General features: G+C 43.7%; 2 protein-coding genes and 1 long non-coding RNA gene across 10 annotated transcripts in view; 2 read left to right on the top strand and 1 right to left on the bottom strand.

The window, feature by feature from the left end:
• The window catches only part of LOC113578480 (roundabout homolog 3), a 33979-nt gene extending 29411 nt beyond the window's left edge, over nt 1-4568 (top strand). For 4 of the 8 annotated variants that reach the window (XM_081700229.1, XM_081700230.1, XM_035534422.2 and 1 more), the window contains 6 exons: nt 790-999; nt 1527-1642; nt 1774-1866; nt 1970-2113; nt 3160-3344; nt 3947-4568. In XM_081700229.1, the coding sequence (XP_081556355.1) occupies nt 790-999; nt 1527-1642; nt 1774-1866; nt 1970-2113; nt 3160-3344; nt 3947-3958 (760 nt within the window). In that variant the 3' untranslated portion in view covers nt 3959-4568. The remainder of the gene's footprint in view (nt 1-789; nt 1000-1526; nt 1643-1773; nt 1867-1969; nt 2114-3159; nt 3345-3946) is intronic. The other 4 variants (XM_035534424.2, XM_035534423.2, XM_035534425.2 and 1 more) reach the window with 4 other exon arrangements.
• Nucleotides 4569-9213: 4645 nt separating this feature from the next.
• LOC145651843 (uncharacterized) lies at nt 9214-15721 on the top strand. The gene is made up of 2 exons (XR_014117928.1): nt 9214-10037; nt 10389-15721. It is a non-coding gene; the product is annotated as an uncharacterized LOC145651843 (long non-coding RNA).
• Nucleotides 15722-16124: 403 nt separating this feature from the next.
• On the bottom strand, nt 16125-20391 carry hspa8b (heat shock protein family A (Hsp70) member 8b). The gene is made up of 9 exons (XM_027011707.3): nt 20283-20391; nt 19207-19423; nt 18885-19090; nt 18500-18652; nt 17836-18391; nt 17531-17733; nt 17211-17409; nt 16899-17131; nt 16125-16622 (listed from the first exon to the last, which is right to left on the bottom strand). The coding sequence occupies exons 2-9, from the start codon at nt 19409-19411 to the stop codon at nt 16434-16436; spliced, it is 1944 nt and encodes a 647-aa protein (XP_026867508.1). The 5' UTR covers nt 19412-19423; nt 20283-20391; the 3' UTR covers nt 16125-16433.
• Between the last annotated feature and the right edge of the window lie 5576 nt (nt 20392-25967).

Here is a 25967-nt window from a genome sequence, read left to right as displayed (position 1 = left end):
CCCGGCACACACGGCAGAGCTCATGGTAACCCATGGTAACAGGGAAAGAGTGAGAAACATTACAACCCTGCGTGACTGTGTTTTTCCATAATTAAGGTTATGGTTTATTTTTGTAGTTCAGGTCTCTTGGTCCAAACCAAACACAAAGATGATACATCGTTGCATTTCAGTCCTAGTTTGTGCATTCACACTGACAAATTTACCATTGAACCAAATGATGTAAACAAAAGGTGATGTGGATATGTCAGATCCTGATTGGACAGTGTGTATAATGTATGTTTTGCGACAATATCTATAATAATGCCAAGCAAACTTTCAAAACAATACTGTATAGTGATATGTTTACCAGTTGAAAACTCACCAAAAACAGCACCAGGTATTCCTCTGTGCCTTGTGACTTCACATACTGGGTTTGGACCATTTGGTCAATTTGGTCTGGACTATGTTGAAACTTCAAATAAATTGCACTATGGTTTGTATGGAAGTGCACCAAGACCAACCTGCTCGGGGGTGTCGGTCGAACGGCAGCATTCCTCTGCTCAACAGACGGCACTAACAGCAAGTGCACCAGGGTTTGTTTTAATCGAACCAACACAAATACTGAAAGATCCGACTTTAAGCTACTTAAAATTAGTTTTTGACCATTTTTAAATCTTGGGCAGACGGAGTTGGGGCACAGTATTTGAGTCATAAGCATCTGATGTTTCTGTTGATCTGGAACTCACAGTCCTTGAGACCTGTCTGTGACCTGTCTGGTGAGTTTTACTGTGTTCCATGTGTGTGCTGTAGCTCTGAGGACGATGGGGACTGGTGTCCTCCGCTGCCTGAGAGGATGTATTTGATGGAGGGTGTGGAAAGTTCTGCCACTCTGCCCCTGAGGGGGGAGCAGGTCTGTCGAGTCAGCACCTACGGCCGACAGTCTACACACGGCATCGCCCCTGCAGTGCATGACGAGCTGCAGTCTAACCCACAGCTGCTGCAACCTGACCTGCTACCGAGGTACTCACACACACACACACACACACACACACACACACACACACACACACACACACACACTCACACACTCACACACACACACACACACACACTCACACACACACCCACACAGACACACACATACACACACCCACAGTCCCCCACACTCACTAAGAGTGTCATGTCATCAGATCAAAACCACACCACTGACCAGGTACTAAGAGTCACTCAGGTTGTAGCAGCGTGCTGGTGATAGTATGATAGTGTAACCGTGTCACTGCTGGGTGAAGTGATGCTAAAATTATGCTTGGCAAATGGTGGGCTATACTGACTATACACCTACAAGTAAAAAAACACATAAAATATATTTACACAGGCACATGCACACACACGCACACACACACACACACACACACACACACACACACACACACACACACACATATATAGTGTTGCTACCTTTTCATGTCAATTTAAATATCTTTGGGTTTATGTATGCCCAGCAGTAAGACACCTTACATACTCGTGACCCAGTTAAATTTGTTCAGCCCAAATCTGCTAACCAAGCTGGAGTGTCATAATGGAAGCCCGGCGCGTGCGGCAGGCCACTGGAGAGACTTTAAAAAGGACGTGCTGTTCACAGACAACAGTGAGCACTTCACAGGTGAGTACTTCGCCAGCTGTGTGCGCTCGGCTGTCCGAAACACTAGAGGTATTGCAGGACCTTCGTGGACTCATATGTTATATATTTTCGAACATTGTTGCATTTCCACCTCTGTTTCTGTCCCCAAACAGGACCGTTTGATCATTCTACTCCATCACATCCCAGACCTAAAAAGAGATCCCTCAGAGAGCGACCACGAAGGAGAGAAATCGTACAGTCAGGAGGTCAGGAAAAAACACCAAAATGTAGTGCTGCTACATGTTGTGATAGGTACCTCTGCTCCATAGAGCTGCTGCAGATAACACTCTCCTCCACCTACTTGCGCAGACCTGCCGCCTCCACCCGAGCCTCCTCCTGTAGAGGAATCCCTGAAGCAACTGATGAAGAGACTGGAGAGCAGCAACTACACGCCCCCAGACCGCAGACACACCAGTGCAGTCGGCCAAGCTGGCAGCCGGGGGGGTGCAGTAGGTCCGCCCCCACACCACCTGCACATCACCCTCACACCACACCCACACCACCCTCACACCACCCTCACACCACAACCACACCACACCCACACCACCGCCACACCACCCTTACACCACACCCACACCACCCCATACCACCCTCACACCACAACCACACCACCCTCACACGACACCCACAGCACCCTCACACCACACCCACAGCACCCCATACCACCCTCACACCACAACCACACCACCGCCACACCACCCTTACACCACCCTCACACCACACCCACAGCACCCCATACCACCCTCACACCACCGCCACACCACCCGCACCCCACACGGCCCTGCCCCCGCACCACCCCCGCACCTCCCTCACACCACACCCACTCCACCCCCAAACTACACCCCCACCGTCCCCACACTGCCGCCACACCACATCTGAAATGGATGTAGATGAAACGGATATGAGGAACTGTCCAGGTACTGAAAGTGTTTATTTAACAACATGACATAAATAAAAGTCCCTCATCATCAGGCCTTGCTGCTTCTGTCGGTTCAGATAGCTCCTCTAGTAGAGCAGCTACCTTTTTTCCCTTAATTTTTATTTTGATAAAATTATGGCATTAGAGATATGATAAAGATTTTATGAAAATAATAGAATAACTAGAATTGTGGTTGTTAGATCAGCTTCTAAAAGCCACTGAGTTTAAAACACCGATGTTTCCCATCATGCATTTAGCCCGTCCAGTTCTTAAAGAGCAACCTCAGAGTCTGACGTTGAAAACCACCTACGTTTGGCTCTTCCAAACAGCAAACAAAAATAACCCTTCTGACAGGTGATCGCACCAGCTGGCATTGATCATAGGTGACCAGTGATCTCAAACAAGCCCCATCACTACAGGAAGGGACATGTATTTAGCCTGTCCTGTTTATGATTACAGTGTAGCTCAACAGAAAACTTTATTACTAACAACTCTCTAAAGTAAGATCCCTCATGTGACTCTCTCCCTCTGAAGCAATGCCTTTGTATGGTCTGTTAATGCTAAATGGTCCTGCGTGCAGATGTGCAGCCGATCCAGCACGGATGGGTGACTGCGGTGTTTAGGAGCTCACGGCCCAGCCGCTGTTTCCCCGCAGGAGGTCCATCTCCCCTCTCCTACACAGCCAGGAGAGCCAAGGAGGTGTGGAGAACCCGCCACAGCAGCTGTGTGGGGGTGAATGTGTGTTCAAGGAATACGCTGGGGCTGGTGAATCACACTGCTGAATTCAAACTAATTCAGGGCTACTTAAATGCATGTGCATCTCATCCTTACACACACACACCCATACTCAGGTTTGTGTTTATACACATGTTTTCACACCGCTTAGTTCAGTGGGTATAAATGATTTAATTACAGCAGTTAAAGCTGAATCAGACAACGCTCACCTAGAGTTCGATGAAGAACAGGACAGCACGGCATTGTAACCCTGACATGACAACTTTCGGAGGACACACAGGGTTTTATTAGCAGTTGTCCGGGTGACACGGCAGTCATTTGCGTAAAAACATAGACAGGCAATCAAATCCAAGGCTTATGCGTAATCTCAATAGAAAATACACAAACCGCGCGTGTAAATCCACAGGAAGGCATCGAAGCTTACACGTGTAATGCACTTCTCTACGTCACTCTGGATAAGAGCCTCTGCCAGGTGCCATAAATGTAAATATAAAATACCACAGTCGTTCACTCGGCTCATGAGTAGACAGCACCATGCCTGAAGGTACATCACCAAATAACCCAGCCCAGACAGGGAGGTCGCGCTCGCTCGACACAGCAATTTATGTAATCGTGTGCTTGTTTGCTTGCAGAACGTGATGTGAGTGTACCACCCTGCTGTGTCCTCTCCAACCTACCACGCGCAAGAAGAACAAGAACCCTACAAGTGGATGTCATGCACAGCCACCTCCCCGTTTATTTCAATTAATTCATTTATTTATTTATTCGTTTATTTATTTATTGTGTTGTGTAAGCTTTTGTTCTGCGTCCCTTTACTTTCCTGCCTTTATGTGTATATTGATAATTTAACTATGTTATGTGTGAGAATAACAAAGAGGCAGCTTGTCTCTCCAGTCCAGTGCACTACTGAATGTGCTTACCATTTACATGTGTAACGTGATGTTTACATGCAACACCAAGGATTTATGTTGTGCTAAACAGTAGTGCAGCCAACAGAAGACCCAGATGGTCCTGACAGCAACAACAACAGATCAACAACAACAGAAGACCCTGACGGTCCTGACTGCAAGGGCTCCTTTGGATGCCTAAAGAAAGATTTTGATCAAATGAAAACCAGTAAGGTTGCTGACAGTGAATGAAGTTTAGCCTAGCCTGTTAGCATTGTCTGTTAACTGAACTAGCATTAACCTGATTGTGACCCACCAACATGTTTGGATTGTACAAGAAAACACAATAAAACAGATATCTAAGTCATTGTGTTTAGCACTATGGCGTTCATTGTTTTCTACAAACACTCAGCAGTTTGAATGAACAATTTTAGCAGAATGAACACTAAATGATCGACATTATCTGAAAACACCTGAAAGGACAATTGAATTCTTACTTATTAATTCAATTTAATGCTTATTAGTGCAATTAATTACTTTCTTTTAAGCAGCAATGTTCTTAAGTTTCCTTTTTTAACATCCTGACCATCCCTGAGGGGCCAGGGGCCAGCACTTGTTTACTGTGGCATTTATACTGCCTGTCTACACACTGCTGGGGCAGCTGTGCTGTGCCTCAGCCTCCTTGGAGAACCACGTCCATGTGGCCTGATCCTACCAGCCTCCTCTCCCAATTAGAAGACAGCCGAAGGCCACACAGCACAGCTGAGACTCGAATCTAAAGTGCACGACCGCGCCTATGTATCGCCGCCAGCCAGTCCCTCCAGCGCTTTTAAATCACCGTTTATGATGCACGATGCACGTCCACAGGAGTTGTTGGGGGGGGGGGTAGTTATTTTTAGGGGGAATAGCTTTAAGATATTGTCCGTGCGCCAGGCGGAACAATACGACAGATGGCAGCCTTAGCGTTTCATTCGAATTTAAAATCTAAAGACATCAGTGTTTGTAGCTGGCAGCTGATAAAAGCGACATGACAACGCGTCTTCCTGCACGATCAGTCTACGCTGGACGTCGCAAACGCATTTGCTGTGGCTTGGTAGGTGAGATGGTAGCTGGAACAGACTGCGTGACCGAAAGCGGCGAGAGGTGAAAGAAAGTTGTGTGTGTGCGCGCGGGGGCGCGACCCGACCGAGAAACGAGGAGTCACGTGTGAAACATTAAAGCTGAGGAACGCGCCCACAGACACACCAGAGCTCGCGGATGCCGTGGTGCTTCCGAGTTTGACCCCACTCGCACCGCGCACGTTGCAGAGCGAGCGAGCTGCGAACACTCGCAGGTTAATTGATACACGAGCGTTGCGCAAAGGCCGCTGCCATGGTGCATGCGGTCAAATACGGTCCAGCACGCGGGATGGCAACCACCTCGGTCGCTTAATATTTTTCAGTTCAGTTCAGCCCAACTAAAGGCCATTGCTGCAGAATCTGTAATGGAAAAACCGCACATTGGCTAATACCCCTCGGACATATGTGAATAATAATTTAGCGCAAACGAACGGGTCATCTTGGTCTAGTGGACTGCAGTATTATCTTAATGGATTTGTACTGTATGTTAGATGAATGACACAAAGTCGTAAGGTACTGCAGTACTCGGAGGGGATTCAGTGAGTCGCTATGATCAGGCTCTAATCTAAATGGGCCATTTGTTGGAATGTGGGCTGTATCGCTATCGATCAGGCTTTGAGGCCGTGCCTGGAATGAGCAACGGTTTTGGCTTTTCGCCTGCTATAAATCCACTACATTTATGCCAAACGCTTTAAGCAGATGCGTTATGTTGTTCTGTTTTGCACCACCATCATCCGTTTTTCTGATGGCCTGATGGATTAAGGGCTTGTGCAGACACGACCAGCCCTTCAGAGCAGGTGCAAAGACTCTCTGACAAATACATGTCATGAGTCATTAGCTGCAAATCACTACAGATTATAGCCGAAGAGCTGCGGAGAGACGCGGCGGATATTTTTATAGTGAAGAAAATTCTCTGAATTTTTTACAGGAGCGCACACACGGAATAGCTTGTAACTTGTATAACACTCTGATCCTCAGGTCTTCACTCTTACTCAGGTACGCGTTATATATCCCTGTACAACATATTTAGAAGAACAGTGGAGATACCATATGCAGACTCGTCTGACATATTCCAGGTAGGTTCTAGTTTAATTTTCCAAGTACTGAGATAACAAAATCTTCCATCCAGACGTTCAAGATGGATTCATTCCAGGGCGTAGGACGCGTGGTTTTTGATAGGGCCGCGGAGGTGCTGCCATCTAGTGTTGGGCCACTGACTTTACACATTTACACAGACGGCGTCGCGGCACAAATACCGAAATAAGACAAAATAAGATTCTATCGTTAAAGAACAGCAAGTACAGTGATTAAACTGAATATAAACCGAGTAAAATTCGGCTGCACCGATAGGTCTACTTTAATTACCAGCCTGGATATAAACTTCAAATATACAGATACAGGTGAAACATTTTGTTTACGTTTACGGCATTTAGCAGACGCTCTTATCCAGAGCGGCTTACAAAAGTGCTTTGTCATTTACTCATAGAACACATCCAAGTACAGTACAGTAGGTCAGAATTAAACATACCAATGAAATAGAATACTGTAGAATACAGGGATGAATGCTGATACCTAGAAGTGCAAAATACATAAAGTCTAGCTTAAACAATGATACGTGCTATAAACAATAAGTGCTAGAGTTTGTTAAAAAACACACAGTGCCCTACAATAAGTACTAAATTAGTCAGCCAATAAGGGAGCAGTGTCAATTGTCCTTTAAATATTCTGCAAATAGACGGGTCTTCAGTCTGAGTTTGAAGACTGCAAGGGACTCTGCTGACCGGACAGCAAGCGGGAGTTCATTCCACCATCTTGGAGCCAGGACAGAAAATAGTCTCGATGCTTGTCGTCCATGAGACCAGAAGCAAGGTGTTTCAAGCCGAGCCGTATTTGAGGTTCGTACTCGAGGTACGGATCGGGCTTTGACCATTGACCTCATGTATGAAGGGGCTGGTCCATTTTTGGCTTTGTAGGCAAGCATCAAGGTTTTAAATCTGATGCCTACAGCTACAGGGAGCCAATGAAGGGAGCGCAGCATTTTGTGTATGTTAATCCTCAATATTGTAGCAGTTCTTCAAACTTTTAATTTATGTGTGTCATTTATGACACAGTATACCTTTAAATTTGATTTGTGGATAAAGTCTGCATACCAGACCGTTGTCCCATGTCCTGTCTTGTGCGTTCGGGTGACTAACTATTGTTGTTATGATGTCGCTTGCATTGCTGCTCAGGGATAGAACATTTGCATTGGGTTTGTGTTCTTCATCTCATTCTGTTGCTCCTGCCCAGTGGCTCTGCTGAGGGCATGGCTGTCTACCCACACACGTTTCACAGTGTGGACACTTGGCTTTGAACACCAGTTGTAGGGTTTAGGAGGTAATAGTTGGTTGATTGTGTCTTTGCAAATACCAACAATTTTGTTCTCCGTGAATACTCATTACATTGTAGAGTGTTTTGTTTATGCTGTAAACACTCAGACCAGTTTTCTGTTTAACTGATATAGGTTAAGCCAAACAAAAAATAAACATCAGTCTAAAACAATCTCCTCCAATTCACAAGGTTAATTATTTTTATACAGGACAAAATAAGGGAAGTGAATGACATCATCATCATCATCATCATCTTGTACAAAATTAGATACTGAAACAGTTTTATGCAGACTGAGAATATGGAATGCTGATCCATTAAGAGAAGCACTGCTTGTCTTCTTAACCTGGTTAAGTTAACGGCCTTACCGAGAGCTGGTTAATTATATGTACTGCTCTAATTCCCTTTAAAAATGATCTTGAGAGGGGGGGATGCTGGGATGCCAGACCTCACTGTTCAGCCTTCTGGGGGTGTTGTGGGCGTGTACCTGGCAACCCTTGAGAAGAGTGCATGACGTTGTGGTTGCTGGAGTGAAGAGAGTGTGAAGCTCTAATGGATTAGCACAGGATATTTTTTACATCTTGTCCTGTGTGTAAATAAAATGAGAAGAGGAATAGGAAACGTAATCATTTGCACCTGCATCCTATGACACGCTGTGCTGGATGTCTGTGCCTGCTTAACCAGACTCCAATTCCCAGCATTCCAGCCACACCTATTGTTGCCTTGGTAAATCACCAGTACCTGGTGTCAGTTCTCTCCAAACAGATGTCTGTTTTCTCTGTGATTCTAAGTTTTGTTTTTGTGTTGCTGTCTCCTCATAGTGTCTCTCTTTTAATGTGCCCTTCTTTTTTACTTTTATCTGTTTACTGGTTTGTCGTCGGGTTACAGACTCTCATTATTAAATCATTAGTTTCATAGACCTGCACGCCGCATCTAACACTGGCCGTTTTGTACCTGGTTATTGGGCTGAACTGTAGCCGTGTGCTGTGTAAATAACCGGATTTACACCCTGGGATCTTGGAACGGTTCGTCAGATGTTGTTTATTTAATGTGTACGCACGTCAACATCTTGTTTACCGACAAACGCTAACGCGAGCCGTGCTTCTGAGGTGCGCGCGCGTTTGATCGTCTTTCGCTATGGCTCGCGGTCACGAGCCACAGCAAACGGACCGCCGCCCGTGCGCGTGAATGTTTTCACGCCCGCCCACGCGGTTCGTGGACTAGGAGAAGTGACGTTTGCATTTATGCCTTTAAGACCCAAGGGCGCGTTTTCTCTGAATGCAAGATCGAATTAAGTTGATGATGATGATGATTTCTTTTATATTAATAGAAAATGCAGAATTAATGTATAAAGTTTGTATTTTGGGTCTCTCTCTCTCTCTCTCTCTCTCTCTCTCTCTCTCTCTCTCTCTCTCTCTCTCTCATTATATATATATATATATATATATATATATATATATGAGTCACTGGTGGTAATTCTGGACCTAATTTTTCCATTTTAAAATTTTTTGTTTGAAACAACAACGCTTTTGACCGTGTGCTTGACAATTCAACTGAAATGTTTTTAAACAAACAAGTTTAAAAGAAATGATCTTGTCTCGTCGTTTGCGTTACAGAGATGTGTAACTTACTCCAGCATGTGCAGTCGCAAGGAAGAAGAACAAGTAGTACCACCACACTGAGTTCTGCTTGAAGCTTGGCGTGCTTCGGCAGCTGTTCTTCCATTTTCCGTGGTAGTGAAGCGGATAAGTGCCCCATACCCCGCCTGATCGGCTGCTCTACAGCTTGCAGGAAGCCTTCTCTTTAGCGGTTATTTGCAAAGCTGGAAAGTACAGTGTGGTATGAGTGCAAGTGTGCATTTATGTTGATCATTTGTTGAAGTGGGACTCTGATTTGAATTGACCTCAGAAGAGCCCAAGTCTGCTCCGGGTGCACTAGAAGATTTGATAGCACATCTGGCTGTAAGACTTGGATCCTGAAGATGTGGGTGGCCTGGGTGTGATTATTCTGGGATGTAAACTCCAGGGAAGCAGATGAAGAGCACCAAGGCATCACTGAATCACACGTTCACTTGCATTTTCCTTTAAGGATCAAATCGCAAAGATGCAGGATGCAGGAATGAATGCTTCCTGCTAAGTGTGTTTCACATGCTCTTAATGGACTTCTGATCATGCATGAAGTGTGTGGATGCAGTGTGTGTCTATCCTCTGTGCAGGGCATGGACCAAGCAGGCTCCTGGTCCTCATGACCCCTGTGCCTTGGCTTAGTGACGACTCCTCCCTCTTGTGCTGTCTTTCTGATCACAGTTATCCAGCAGCTAACACACAACTGTTATCAGGATTGTGAAGGAGGTAATGTTCCATTGAGGTCTTCAGAGGACTGTTTTTAGCTAAGGTTGAATAAGGTTAAAGGAAATAATTAAGGTCTACTGGAGGGCATAGTTTATTATGGTCCATTAAGGGTCCATCTGTGTGTTCCATGAAACAGCCTCATCGCATGGTCATTTACTTGGAACAAGGCCTCGGTGGGCAACAGGGAAGCGGGAGATGCAGTGATTTAGTGCACCGCAGTCATTAGCAGAAGCCTGGTGCATCATTAATCTGCTCTCCTTTGCTCTATACAAGATGTCCCCTGAGATGCCTGGTTAAGGAGAAAGCTGTATGTCACTTTTCATTTTCCTCTGCTGTTTTTATTTTGTTTAGTTTGCTCATACTCCAGTCTTATGCCTGGCATTGCAAATGCACAGGCAGCACAGTGAAGTGACTGCACAAAAACCTGATTTTGGAGGTTTATGGCTGACTGGAGGCTTTTGATGTGAGCACGCCGGATCGGAGGAGGTCCATGAATGGTGAGAAAGCTGTGCAAGTGCCATATCAGCTGATTTGGACCACACGGCATCCTCGTCGACAGCAGGCAGCATTCACCCCTGCTCTGCCTCTCACGGCTTTGTGTGTGTGTGTGTGTGTGTGTGTGTGTGTGTGTGTGTGAGAGAGGGAGAGACTGACTAAATATAGCCTGTACTATCAGTAATGTAGCCTGTCAGATGATGTTTGGTGTATTTCTGGTATAACTGGTATCACTCCCTTTCTCAGATGGTAGAGAATTCTGCTGTTTGTCAGAAAGGAAAAAAATTATTGGATAAATTCAACTGACTGTTTCATTTGCTTTGCTGTTTTCAGGGTCATTATGACTGGACATACCTGCTCTCATCATGTCATTAAATGTTTGTTGGTATTTTGAAGTAGATCTCTACCACTCCCCTAAAATAGCAAAAACAAAACAAATCTTTTGGACAGAAAAGGGAATTGGTTTTCTCCTCGACTATGACAAGTCATCATCCAACTCCTCATGGCCAAACTATGTGCATGGATGGGACTGTGTCTATGTATGTCCAGTGATGGTTGGTGCCGTGTTCTGGCCTTAACCACCTCCTCTTCCCCTGCACCCTGTGGAGTCCACCAGGGAGCTGTAGGTTTTATTAGAGAGTACACTGTGCACAAATTGGCAACTGCTTCTCATTTGTGTGAGTGTTTGAAAAAGCTGAAATCTGCCTGTAAAGTGGCCTTGAGTCTGAGAAAGGTGCTATATAAATGTAAATAATAATAACAATAATATAGTTTGCATGACATCACCAAATATAACTAGGAACTCCATATTGGTCAGTTGCTTTGTCAACGTTTGTCTAGTAAAAAGATAAATGGCGCCCTCTTATGGTCATAAACAGTATTAGAAAAGGCATCGATCATATTGCGTTCATAAAGTCTTGCTAACAAGTGCAAAGCAGGATCTTCCATGATCTTCTGCTCAATCTCTTCGGACCATAGCTGAGGAGGAGAACGCTCATTTTACTAGACTGAGGTTGAAGCACATGTTGAGCGCGCAAACCTCTCACCGAGCATTAGTGACACACCCTGACGGAGAATGTCTGTAATCACGCATTTGCCTGAAGCCAAGAGCATTAGCATTAACAGTATGACACACTTTTCTTTCACTTGTACCTACATGTGATTTCTACAGTCATATTTTATGTGAAATTAATCTACTTGGAAAAGGTCTTAGACTTGTTTGTTTGTTTGTTTTTTGTGGCGTTTAGACATCTGCACTTTCTTGCTGTCCAGTTCTGTTGACGGTTTATCACTAAATGTATGGTACAGAGATCAGATTGGTCATTATTTGGAAAATTACCTATGTCCTGGCAACTTTCATAAATTACTGTGTTTTATATACAAAAGAATATCATCTCTTTTTTAGTTCCAAAAGTTCAAAGCTTCAGTAAAGAAAAAGTTGTAAACAAACAAAAAAAATTATGTATCTATTATATTACTAAATTGTCACTTGAAAGTGTGTATGGGCCTCAAGTGCTAAATGCTTTTATGTTTTCAGCAGACTCTCCTAAATGTGCTTTTGGCCACAGTGATTGGCTACTGCTCTGACCTTACTGACCCTCAGTGTTGTCGTCATAGCGTCCCGCACACAAACTAAAACACACCTGAAGCACATCTGTCTACACTGGTAAAAGTGAGTTACAGAATATTTAATTTGACAAAAACAAAAAAATACATAAAATCATAAACAAAGGTAGGTTGTCATTGTTTTTATAGTTTTATGCTTGGTGTATATATATATCTGAAAAATGCTGTAAGCTTTATTAAAATTGATACCAAATATCTGATATTTGTGAAAATACATAATGTGTAATGCTCAAACACCAATTATGTCAAGAATATACAGACTACACAAATTAGAATATATATTTTTAAAAAAAGTAATGAAACCCTAAAGTAGAACAATTAAATCAGTTCAGAGCCTGCTTCTTTGGCCTGCCCCTGGTATTATGGACTTCATCGGTTGCTCCTTCTTCAATGACGTAGACATCCTTCCAGTGTGCTTCAAAGAATCCGTCATCGTTCGCATGCCCAAGAAACCCAAGCTAGCCTGCCTCAGTGACTGTCGCTCCGTTGCATCACATCAGTCGTGATAATGTGCTTTGAAAAGGTGGTCAGAGGCTTCGTCACCTCTTCACTGCCAGACACCATGTAGCCACAACCACTCTACTGATGACTCCATCACTCCTCTGCTCTGCACAGCACTGACTCACCTGGACACTAGGAGGGGTAATTGTGGTAAAATGTTGCTCATTGAGTACAGCCACTATCCCATCCAAACTCATCACCAAGCTGGAAGGTCTGGGGCTACAGTGATCCCCTGTCACTGGATCTCCAACTTCCTGAAGGACAGATCGCAAGCAGTGCGGGTAGGCAAACATCTCTCACCCACCGTCCCCAGGGTTGTGTTCTGAAACCCCTGCTGTACTCACTGTACAACTATGACAGCACTTCCAACTATACTACCGTTGTCAAGATTATTGTCAACACTGGTGGTGGGCCTAATCTCTGGTGATGAATAGAGGACCTACCTGGAGCAGATTAAACACCTGGAGAACTGGTGCCAGGACAACAATCTCCTCAACATCACCAAGACAAAGGAGCTGATGGTGGACTGCAACAAGAAGCAAGCGAGGAGATACCACTCTGTATGGATCAATGGACCTGCTGTGGAAAGAGTAGACAGTTTCAAGTACCTTGGAGTTCACATCTTGCTCGACCTGTACGTGATCTTACCAGCATCTCTACCACCTCAGACATCTAAGGGAATTCAGACTGCCCTCCAAGGTACTGTGGAACTTCTACACCCGGTACAGTACACCTGCACCATCACAACCTGGATTGGGAACAGGACAGATAGCCTCTCCAGACTGTGGAGAGGGCATCAGTCAGACCAAGACACCTAACCTTCAGATTATCTACTCCAAAGAGGTGCTGAACCAAGGCCAGGGAGTTTGAGAGCCTAGCCTGCCCAACAAGACAAAGGAGTGATTCTCTGGGCTATTCTCTCTATTAAGCTCAGGGAAGCACTTCCTGCTGACCATTCAGGCTGTGAACCAAGACAGCAGCTAGGATTACCCCACCCACACACACATCATGCTTTACTATTATCCACTTCACACACAACTATGTTCATCCCTACACTGCACTACTGTCAGTTACTATATTTCAATTTATTTTACATTTAGCTGACACTTTTATCCAAAGCAACTTTGGAATTCTGACTGAACACAACTTGAGCAATTGAGGGTTAAGGGTCTTGCTTAGGGTCCCAACAGTGGCAACATGGTGGGGTTTGAACTAGCAACCTTTTGATTACTAGTCAAATACCTTAACCACTGCTCCCATGCCATTACACTACGTTTTTTTTATCTTTAGTCTACCAAATTACACTCTTCATTCATGGATGAAAAGGTTGTAGCCTCTCAACTATAGTCTTTCTTAAATACTCAGGCTCTATTCAAACATTTCCAGTCTGGCTTCCATCCTACACACAGTACTGAGACAGCCCTCTACATGTGCTCAATGACCTTCTCTCTGCTGATTCTGGTGACCTGAGTATTCTCTTCTGTTTAGATTTAAGTGCTGCATTTGACACATTTACAGCATTTAGCTGATGCATTTATAGAAAAAAAGACTTGACTTAATACAACTTGAGCAATTCAAGGTTAAATGCATTGATCAGGGGCACAACAGTGGCCATTTTGTGCTGGTGGGGATTGACCTGGCAACTTTCTAATTACAGATTAAGTACCTTAACTACTGAGCTACCACTGCCCTATGATTAACTGTGACACACGATTAACCATAACATACTCATCGCCTGCCTCTCACTCATTGGCATTACCAATACGGTCCTTGAATGGTTCACCTCCTATATGTCTAATGGATGACATTTTGTTGTTTTGGTAAACACAAACCGTACACTGCTACTATCACTCAAGGTGTTCCCCATGGATCTATCCTTGGCCCTCTCCTGTTCATAATCTATTACCCCTTGGTTAGATTATCCACTGTTATGCGCTTATATTTATATTTATATTTATATTAACACCAAGGCTGACACCACCCTACCACCTCCTGTTTTACTCTCTTGTATCCAAGATCTCAAACAGTGGATGAACAAAAACCTCCTAAAACTAAATCCTGACAAAACAGAAGTTCTATGTATTGATTCTAAATCCCAAATCTCAAAATTCTCTGATTTTAAATTTAATCTGGACGATGTCTTGGTCAAATCCTCGTATGCAGTTTGGAGCCTTGGTGATTTGATGTACTTTTTGAATTCTCAGTCTTTCAACTCCACACCATGTCACTGGTTAAAATGCCTTTTTTCCTCTCTGTAATATCACTACACTTAGACCCATGATCTCCAAACAAGACGCTGAGTCTCTGGTTCACGCTTTCATTACCTCCCGTCTTGATTACTGTAACTCTCTTTGTTGGCAACCCAACCAAAACCATCCACTCACTTCAATATGTTCATAATTCAGCTGCCAGAATTCTCCTACATTGGAAAATCAGCCCACATCACCCCACTTTTATATCAGTAGAAATATCAGCTCCCCATTCCTAAACGCATTCAGTATAAACTCCTCCTGTTTACATACAAACCCCTGGACAGTCTTGCACCTGCCTACCTAGATAAATTCCTACACTCAATGCCCCACCCGTACACTTCGGTCTTCTGAGTCAGGTCTCCTCCCCATCATCAGGTTTAGACTGGTATCTGTAGGAGGCAGATCTTTCAATGTCATGGCCCAAATTATGGAATACACTACCTCAATCTCTCCATCTCTGCTCTTCACTTTCCTCTTTCAAACTTAAAACATACCTCTTTTCTTAACATTTATCATATCCTTTTTTCCTATCATATCCTTTTTCCAGTTAATTAATGTGTTGAATGTGTCAATTTCTTTTTATCTTTACTCTTATTGTAAAGTGACCTTGACACTGAAAGGTGCTATATAAATTAAACTTATTATTATTATTATTATTATTATTATTATTATTATTTTCTTTTGGCTAGAGTTTGTTGGGACTTTTATATTCTTATGTGAACAGGGCAGCTGGCTAAGCAATTCACTGTTAGTTGTACTGTGTATGACTGTATGTGACAAATAAACTATTATTTGATTTCTTTTTTTAAACCGCAGGTTCTCCTTGTCATTAAAAAAGCTCAAAGATCCTTATTTAAGAGAAGAGTTAACAACTAAAGCATAATAACTGACTGATCTCCCGTCACAGGTACATTCTACTTGTATGGACCAGGCAGCCCTCTGTCATGACAGAGGTCATTCTAGCTCTGCTGATCAGTGTCCGTGTGAACCTGCAGACGATCCAGCGTCCTTGTATTTTAAAACGGTCATTGGGTTTTTTGGTGGTTTAATTTATTTGCGGGAGAAATGGGACATTTTCTGCTCAAATTCACAATAAGACCCCCTCAGGAAGTAGTCAGTCTATGGATGACTTTGTACTGTTTGCCTTAACTCCATATTTATTCACTTTAAAACACTTACACACTATGGTTTCAAGACAGAGAGGGGAAAAAGCTTCAAATTTCTGATTTAATCTCAGGACAAACATGAGCACATGAACTCAGTCTTATAAGCTGTTTGCTCTAAATATTTTACAGAGGAGAAAGTGAGACCGAAACATTAGTTGTCAGTTACATCTGTGAACGAACATGCTTCTCCACCAGTGGGCAAAATGACAAATGGCCGTGAAACACATCCCTGGACTTCTGTTCCTTTGAAACAAGTAATTACCTCGCGGTCACAAGCAAAAAGGTCTGAGCAGTATGAGTTTAGAAACATGCCACCAAAGAAAAACAACCAGCGCTCTGCAAAACAAGTTGAAGCTTTAGTCGACTTCCTCGATGGTTGGTCCAGATCCTCCTCCTCCTGGCGCGGCGCTGGCCCCGGCCCCTGGGAAGCCCCCGGGCATACCCTCGGGCATGCCCCCTGCGCTCTGGTACAGCTTTGTGATGATGGGGTTGCACACTTTCTCCAGCTCCTTCTGCTGGTGCTCAAATTCGTCCTTCTCAGCAGTCTGTCACAAGGATGAAAAAGAGCAACAAGCTAATCAAAGCAAGGTCATGGTGATGAGGCATTTTTGTGAGCGATGCTACAGCTCCCCTCCAGCTGACGTTTACATTTTAAAACCACTGACAACGGTTTAATGATCTACTTATCTGAGGACTGTACTTTCAACATTGTGACATACTGGAATACAGGATAATTATTTACGGCTAACACGAGTCCGTTCTATCTTCTTCCATCATTAGCTTTACTGTGTAAGTATGAGGTGCTAGAGCCTGGTTCTTGCCTGGTTCTTGTCCAGCCAGCTGATGACCTCGTTGCACTTGTCCAGTATCTTCTGCTTGTCCTCATCACTGATCTTGCCTTTAAGCTTCTCATCCTCCACCGTGGACTTCATGTTGAAGGCGTAGGACTCGAGGCCATTTTTGGTGGACACCTTGTCACGCTGGACGTCATCCTCTGCCTTGTACTTCTCGGCCTCCTGCACCATACGCTCAATGTCCTCCTTACTGAGGCGGCCTAAGGACAAGATGGCCATCAGCAAACATTTTGATGCAGTGAGGCAGTGAGTCAGTCAAAGTCATGGTGGCTATACTACCTTTGTCATTGGTGATGGTGATCTTGTTCTCTTTTCCTGTGCTCTTGTCTACCGCAGAGACGTTCATGATGCCATTGGCGTCGATGTCGAAGGTGACTTCGATCTGAGGAACGCCACGAGGTGCAGGGGGAATACCTGTTAGCTCAAACTTCCCAAGCAAGTTGTTGTCCTTAGTCATGGCTCTCTCCCCCTCGTACACCTGGAAGACAACATCAGAATCATCTGTATTTTTGCCTATGTAATAAGGCCAACATCATAGGCTGACCCTCAGTTTCACAGGGTCAACTGCGTAAAGGGCCAATGTGTCATAGTCGGCTCACCTGAATGAGCACACCGGGCTGATTGTCAGAATAGGTGGTGAAAGTCTGCGTTTGCTTGGTTGGGATGGTGGTGTTGCGTTTGATCAGGGTGGTCATGACTCCACCAGCCGTCTCGATACCCAGGGACAAAGGAGTGACGTCCAGCAACAACAAGTCCTGGACATTCTCAGACTTGTCTCCTGACAAAATTGCTGCCTGAACAGCTATGGAAGAAAAAAAACAAAAAACACCCAAGTTATTTATCTACTATGCAAAAGTCATCAGAAGGCATGTCCAATCAGAAAGACAATAAGCTTCCAGGTTACCTGCTCCATATGCGACAGCCTCATCAGGATTGATGCTCTTGTTGAGTTCCTTCCCATTGAAGAAGTCCTGCAACAGCTTCTGGATCTTAGGGATACGGGTAGAACCTCCGACCAGGACGATGTCATGGACCTGGGACTTGTCTAGCTTGGCATCACGGAGGGATTTCTCGACAGGGTCCAAGGTGCCCCTAAACAGGTCAGCATTGAGTTCCTCGAAACGTGCCCTGGTGATGGAGGTGTAGAAGTCAATGCCCTCGTACAGCGAGTCGATCTCGATGCTGGCCTGCGTGCTGGAGGAGAGCGTGCGCTTGGCGCGCTCGCAGGCGGTGCGCAGCCGACGGACGGCCCTCTTATTGTCGCTGATGTCCTTCTTGTGTTTGCGCTTGAACTCGGAGATGAAGTGGTTGACCATGCGGTTGTCGAAGTCCTCTCCACCCAGGTGAGTGTCCCCAGCAGTGGACTTAACCTCGAAGATGCCGTCTTCAATGGTGAGGATGGACACATCAAACGTGCCACCACCAAGATCAAAGATCAGGACATTCCTCTCTGAGCCCACCTGCACATGAAATGTTAAATATAACTCAACATTTGTGCATTGTTGGTCATTGCAGCATCCTACAGTTTCTTTTCTAGAACTGCTGCGACAGAATGACAGCACACTCACTTTCTTGTCCAAGCCATAGGCAATAGCAGCAGCTGTTGGTTCATTAATGATACGAAGAACGTTCAGTCCAGAGATGGTCCCTGCATCCTTTGTTGCTTGTCGCTGAGAGTCATTAAAGTACGCAGGCACAGTAATGACTGCATTTGTGATGGTCTGCAGGAAAAAAAAACAATGTAAACAAGTGGCAAAACAGGTGAAAGTTTCATTTACACTGCAAACAACTGGGTGTGGTTCTGCTAATGTTTACAGCTTTGATATGTGCTAATATTTCCTTTAACAGGTGTCCCTGACCTACAAGTAATTTCTAGGAACTAAGTTAAACATTTATCTCAACGTGATCAGCAGCAGACTACGTTACAGAGAATATGAAAGGGTTCATTCTCACTTTGCCAAGATAGGCCTCTGCAATTTCTTTCATTTTTGAAAGCACCATTGAGGATATCTCCTCAGGATAAAATGCCTTTGATTCTCCTTTGTATTCAACTTGAACTTTGGGGCGGGAAGAGTCATTGATTACTGTGAACGGCCAGTGCTTCATGTCCGCTTGGACAACTGTATCATCAAATCGTCGTCCTATCAGTCTCTTTGCATCTAGACATGACAAGCAAGAAGAAGAATTATAAATATAGAAAGTGCACAAGATCCACTTAGTCGCTCGTAATTTTCCAAAGTGGAAGTAACACTGCAGAAGTGTGCGTACTGCTTACCGAACACCGTATTTGTAGGATTCATAGCCACTTGATTTTTAGCGGCATCTCCAATCAATCTTTCTGTGTCTGTGAACGCAACATAGCTGGGTGTGGTCCGGTTACCCTGGTCATTGGCAATGATTTCAACCTTGCCGTGCTGAAACACTCCCACACATGAGTAGGTGGTCCCGAGGTCAATGCCAACTGCTGGTCCCTTCGACATGATTTCTGCCTCCTGTAAATTCAGAGTTATTTTAGGTGTGTAGTGTTTGGATATGACAAAATAAGGCATAGCATATTCATGGAACTGTTTTGATGCCTTTTCTCGTAAGATCTTTATTTATACTCTTATTTATTCTCTAATCCACGCATGCAGAAGTCTATTCCTGAGTGTGTGATGACAGGTGAACTAAGCCTGGGCGTTTTGGTCCCCCACTCACAACACGTCAGCTGGCTTCATCTCTCATTGAGTCAGCACCTGTTCCCAGCGTCTTAACAAGGCCTTTAAAAAGGCCGGACAGTTGATGCGTAAGAATATTTGACTTGCTAAGACAAGCGGCGCATGTACCACTATACATATAATTATTTCACTTATTTCCTCAACGCAGTCTTTGCAGCGTTAACGACACAAAAGCCTTTCGGTTTAATTTGAGAGCGATTCCATGATTGTAAGTTAACCGATAACATCTGCGCCAATGATCAGTTTGCGTGTTTAGTGAGCGAAGTTTCGTTTTCCAGTTAAACGTTTATCTTAGTCCAGTACAGACAGGAAGAATTCCCTGCGAATATTACATAACAAGAATTGGGAGTGCCTTGCACGGGCAGTTTTCGAGGCAACTGAAGGTGTCCTCTAGAACATTCTGTGCATTTCGCTAATTAACGACTTTCCCCCGACTTACCTAAACCCAAAACTACCAAGCCATATCCAGCTACATATTTGGTATTATTTATATAATCCTTCACTACATCCAGTCAAGCTATATGACCAATCAACAAAACTACACATTAATTGGTCGAAATGTTATTAAAACTTTATAAGAATCTCCTTGTTGCCTCCAGTCTAGTCAGTCCAGACAAAATGATATTTGTCTTACCTGATAAAACTCTAATGTTGGACTTTATAAGCGGACACGATGCTACTCTGCCGTGCCAATGCCTCAAACCCCTCTGAGCTGGTCAGGCTGCCGCATCTTTTACTCGGTGCGGCGCATTTCCTGCGAGAACAGAATGGAAGATACAGCCAATCACAGCGCGCCGGCGTGAAAGACGTGTGAGAGAGCCAATGAGAACGCAGATGTAGTCAGGCTCTCGGCGCTGCGCCTCAGCGCTGGGTACAATATTAAAACGTTTATGTGACTTCTGCGGCGGGGTGTGTGGCGCTGAAAAGACGTTTCCACGGGTTTCTTGCTGCTTTAAGCAATATAGTCTGAACATTTTTGGCTAAAATGGGTTAACTGAGCCGAATATAAACTCTGAGAACAGCCTTAATAACTATTTGTGTATGGTCGAGTCATTGTTCACCCATGAACGATGATAAAGCCGCGATCTGAGTCGGCGCGTATCGATCGCCTATTGATCGCAGGTTATTTCTGCGCGTTAACTTGGAGCTGTAGGCTGGAGCAAACGCGTGTGCCACGCCATCGTGCAGGCGGGCTGAGCGAGTACATGTATATGTTTGTTTTATATACTACATACAGTAGTTTTGTGTTGTGGCAGTTTTTGCGGTGTGATTTGGCACATTCAAACACACCAGGACGGATTAACAGTCGAGGTACGCACGCTTTAAGGACAGGCTATCTTGGCTATGTTGCGACTTATAAATATCTACATATAGGAAGTATATGAGCATATAAAATAAGAGTACTGTAAATACAGAACTGTACGACACATGTACTGTACATATAAGAGTACTGTACATATAGGAGGCATACGTCATATAAGTAAACGTACACTAAATGCATTAGGCGTAAGATAACAGCTTATAAAGGACATTTGAGAAGTTACGTGCCCTGGAACACAGTTTATCTAGACACTACACTACTACTGCAATCGCGCCTATTTGCACGCGTATGTAAATCTGTACATGGTGCGTTTATAATAACTGTATATGGGGAAGTAGCTACCTGAGGGTGTTCCATATCATTCTGCGATATTTATGTGTAACTTGGTGTACTTCTTATATTGTTTATATTGTATTGTGATTTACCATGCTACTGGTTGCTAATATATATATATAGATTCTGAATGTCCAGTCTGGGTTCTCATATGTATGTAGAACACAGAAGGTGAAGTGAAATCTCCAACCCTTGGAGAAGAAGTTAAGCCAGGTTCACACTGCACTGCCATGAACAGTGGTTTTATACACTTATTGCATTTCACACTGACATATAATAAAGATGTATGGTGATGAACCTACGATGCTAGAAAACTACAACCCTCTGCTTTTGTCATCCAGGTGCAACTTCTTTTTGCCTAACGCCTCAGAGGAGACGTAAAAGCATCGTCTGTGTTGCCACAAACATCTTTTGGCGTCCCACACGGTTAGTTTTTGTTTCTTCGTGGCTGCTGTTTATATTATGGCTGTTGCAGGAATTCCAAGCCACTCTGTGTTGGTTGTTTCTATACCAGCCACACTGAGATTTCAGAGAATAATGTTGTAACACTACGAGAAGATAACTGCAAACTGTCTTTGCTCACAGAGGCACTAAATCTGTTTCTGTGGAGTGTGACGCATTACATGCTCAAAGACCACATTTGAACTCATGACCAAAAAATTATTTCATGATTTATGATTGTCATCTGTGACAGCATAGTATAAATTCAGCATTAAGGATCAAGAAAGATGTGCATCTCAGATTTTCTTGACCTACAGGCTTACTCTGGAATGAATAGCTACTATTCACATTTAGCTGACATTTTTACCCAAAGCAACCTACAATTATGGCTGAGTACACCTTGAGGGTTAAGGGCCTTGCTCAAGGGCCCAACAGTGGCAGGGCTTGAACTGGCAACCTTCTGATTACAAGTCAAGGCCCTTAACCTCTGAGCTACCACTGCCATTGAGGTTGTTTTCAGGCCTTGACATCTGTGCTAGGCCCACTTCATCGCCTTCTTAAGAGAGGTGTCACACGGACTTGGTGGAGTGAATAGTGTGCAGCATCTCATAAGCCTGTTAACCCAGCAAGCTAACACGTTTACTGAAGACATTCCTGGAGTGAGTTATAGGCTGTGACATTGAGTCATTGGCTGAGATGGTTGAGACATTGGCTGAGACATTGAGGCATTGGCTGAGATGACTGAAGTATTGGTTGAGACGTTTGAGTCATTGGTAGAGTGTCAGGAATCTTTTCATATCAAAAGTATGAACCTAATTTTTTAAAGTGTTTTGATATTTACAAGCAACATTTCCATACTGTTTTGATTTGACCATTTGGGACCTTTCTCAACCTCAACTGTTGTTTGTCGTAGCCGTAGCTGTATTACATAATAACATTGACATTGCACATTTATATTGTTGCATTCTGTGTCCCCTTATGCATATTGTGGAAATTTATTCCTTTATTCATATAATACTCAACTGTCCTTACTGGAAAAAGAATGAATAGCAACAAGAGTAACATTTCAGCTAGCTATGTGTGGTAGGTTTATATATGATATGAAGAAAAACATAAAGTCTTCTCTGTGTAGTCAGGTTTTGAATAGTTTCAGAAAATGGCCATCTTAGTTACCTCTTTTCATATTCAATATGAAATTTATCAAATTGGTTTGTCGGGCAACCCTTTATTAACCACCCTCACTATTTTAAATCATCATTGTACCTCTATCTTTTAATTACTAAACTAATTTCAGTACAAACATTCATTAATTTTCTCCCAGGGTTGTGCATGTACCCTCTGATAGCTTGGCACCCTGCCCAAGGTTGTGCATGTACCCTCTGATAGTTTGGCACCCTGCCCAGGGTTGGGCATGTACCCTCTGATAGCCTGGAGCCCTGCCCATGGTTGGTGCCCCTTTGCACAGAGTGCTGATCAGATAGGCTCTGACCCTCTGTGCATGCTCTATATACTATGCAGTTACAATAAGTGCAAAAATACCACAGTTTTTGATTACTATACTACAAGTTCTTTTGGGAGAACCCCTCCAGTGGACAAACTTGGTTATGGCTTGACGGAAATGTGTTCACTTTAGGAAGGTTGTTTTTTTTTGTATGCCTGTCTCTATCTTCACCATTGTAATGTGTAATTTATCCAAAACTCAAAAACTATGACTATACGATCCTAAAATTTCAGTGCACATTATTTGTATATGTGCATTGTGCATGTGTAAATTTTGTTCTTTTGTTCTTTGTAATCTTTTTGTTCTTCATATTTAGGTGCAAAAATGAGATGAATTGTTTTTCTTTTGTTTATTTAAAGATTACATTTCAGTGCTGATGCAGATCACTGCCTACGCTCTGGTACCCTGCCTATACTCTGGTACCCTGCCTACACCTTGGTACCCTGCCTACACTCTGGTACCCTGCCTATACTTTAGTACCCTGCCTACACCCTGGTACCCTGCCTACACCCTGGTACCCTCCCCTCTACTGGCTTCTCTCCTGCACCTACATATCTGTCAGACCTTCAACAGCAGTAGCTGCTAAAACAGAAACACCTGTGACTTTTGATATATTTCACATTTCCACCCTGAAAAACACCTGACCTCCATGATGATATATCTTCCTAATAAACTTGTACTGCTGTTTAACCCACATTTGTGGGTTTTTAAAGGCAGAACCTCTGTGTGTACAGTTAAGATTTTGGCTTTTTTATGAATATGAATCTGAACAACCACAAAGAGAAAAAAAATGACGCCACTTTCTGCCCTCTAGTTTGTAAAATGTTAGGCACTAGGTTAATCAATTTACTGCTTTTTTTATTAATTTCCTTGGAGACAACCACTCAAGCAACAAAGAACTGTGCTTTTGGAATATATGACATTTCACTGTGTAACATGAAACTTGAAAAGGGGAGTGATGCGATAATTCAAAGCAGTCACATTACAAAAGGCACCGATCACACAAAAGGGTGGAATAGATAAGGTGAAACGGTTGCATGTTTTCTTTGTTTTTGTGAGCAAGAAAGAGCTGTGTGTCCTCGTCCTGCCTCCTGATTATTTCCTCCATCTCCTGTCCCAGACACATCACAGTTGTGCTGGGTTTGGCTGCATGTACGTTGCCATGGATTCCTCTCTGTTGCTCAACCCTCAGTGGCCAGGAACAGATACAGCATCAGGTGCTCCTGAAGCTACAACATGAACACCTGCCAGCTCAGGTCTTAGGATGACAGCTGGGTGGTACTCTGGAGAAGCCTAGCTCACAGCCTAGCAGGGGAAGGTAATCCTTCAGTGGCACTCACAGCAGTTCATCCTAATGTTCAAGGAGTTCAACCTTTGCACATAAGAATAAAAAATAAAAGCTATTCAGCTAAAACAGTTACAAACTGAACTAGATCATAAAGTAAGACTTTAAAAACCTTAGGAGACTACCATGTATCTAGTTCCAGTTCACTGATGCGCAATAGCTAAAAGCAGTTACTTGGCTCAGTAAAAGCTCAGGGAACTTGAAGTGTAGGAAAGTCATTTGAGTGGGTTTGATAGTCTTTCACAATGATCATGGAGATCATACACTCTGGCTAGAGATCATCCGATACTAGATTTCCTGTACCAATCAGATACTGAAATCTTGCATTTACACTGCCTGGCCAAAAAAAAGGTCACACACACTAATATTTAATTGTACTGCCTTTAGCTTTGATTACGGCACGCATTCACTGTGGCATCGTTTCCATAACCTGTCACAACATTTATTTCTGTCCAGAGTTGCATTAATTTTTCCCCCAGGATCTTGTATTGATGATGGGAGATTTGGACCACTGCGCAAAGTCTTCTCCAGCACATCCCAAAGATACTCAATGGGGTTCATGGCTGGACTCTGTGGTGGCCAATCCATGTGTGAAAATGATGTCTCATGTTCCTTGAACCACTCTTTCACAATTTGAGCCCGATGAATCCTGGCATTGTCATCTTAGAATATGCCCATGCCATCAGGGAAGAAGAAATCAATTGATGGAATAACCTGGTCGTTCAGTATATTCAGGCAGTCAGCTGACCTCATTCTTTGGGCACATAACAGTGCTGAACCTAGACCTGACCAACTGCAGCATCCCCAGGTCATAGCACTGCCCCCGCAGGCTTGTACGGTAGGCACTAGGCATGATGGGTGCATCACTTCAGCCGCCTCTCTTCTTACCCTGATGCACCCATCACTCTGAAACAGGGTAAAGCTGGACTCATTAGACCACATGACCTTCTTCTATTGCTCCAGACTCAAATCTTTATGCTCCCTAGCAAATTGAAGCCATTTTTGCCGGTTAGCCTCACTGAAGTGGTTTTCTTAAGGCTACACAGCTGTTTAGTCCAAATCCCTTGAGTTCCCTTCACACTGTGCGTGTGGAAATACTCTTACTTTCACTATTAAACATATCCCTGAGTTCTACTGTTGTTTTTCTACGATTTGATTTCACCACACGTTTAAGTGATCGCAGATCACGATCATTCAAGATTTTTTTCCGACCACATTCCTTCCTCGAAGATGATGTTTCCCCACTGTCCTTCCACTTTTTAATAATGCGTTGGACAGTTCTTAACCCGATTTGAGTAGTTTCAGCAATCTCCTTAGATGTTTTCTCTGCTTGATGCATGCCAATAATTTGACCCTTCTGAAACAGATTAACATCATT

Source organism: Electrophorus electricus, chromosome 17, assembly GCF_041902795.1.
Source record: "Electrophorus electricus isolate QZ-2024a chromosome 17, ASM4190279v1, whole genome shotgun sequence".
Classification (NCBI taxonomy): Eukaryota; Metazoa; Chordata; class Actinopteri; order Gymnotiformes; family Gymnotidae; genus Electrophorus; species Electrophorus electricus.
This window is presented reverse-complemented; position numbering and strand designations above follow the sequence as displayed.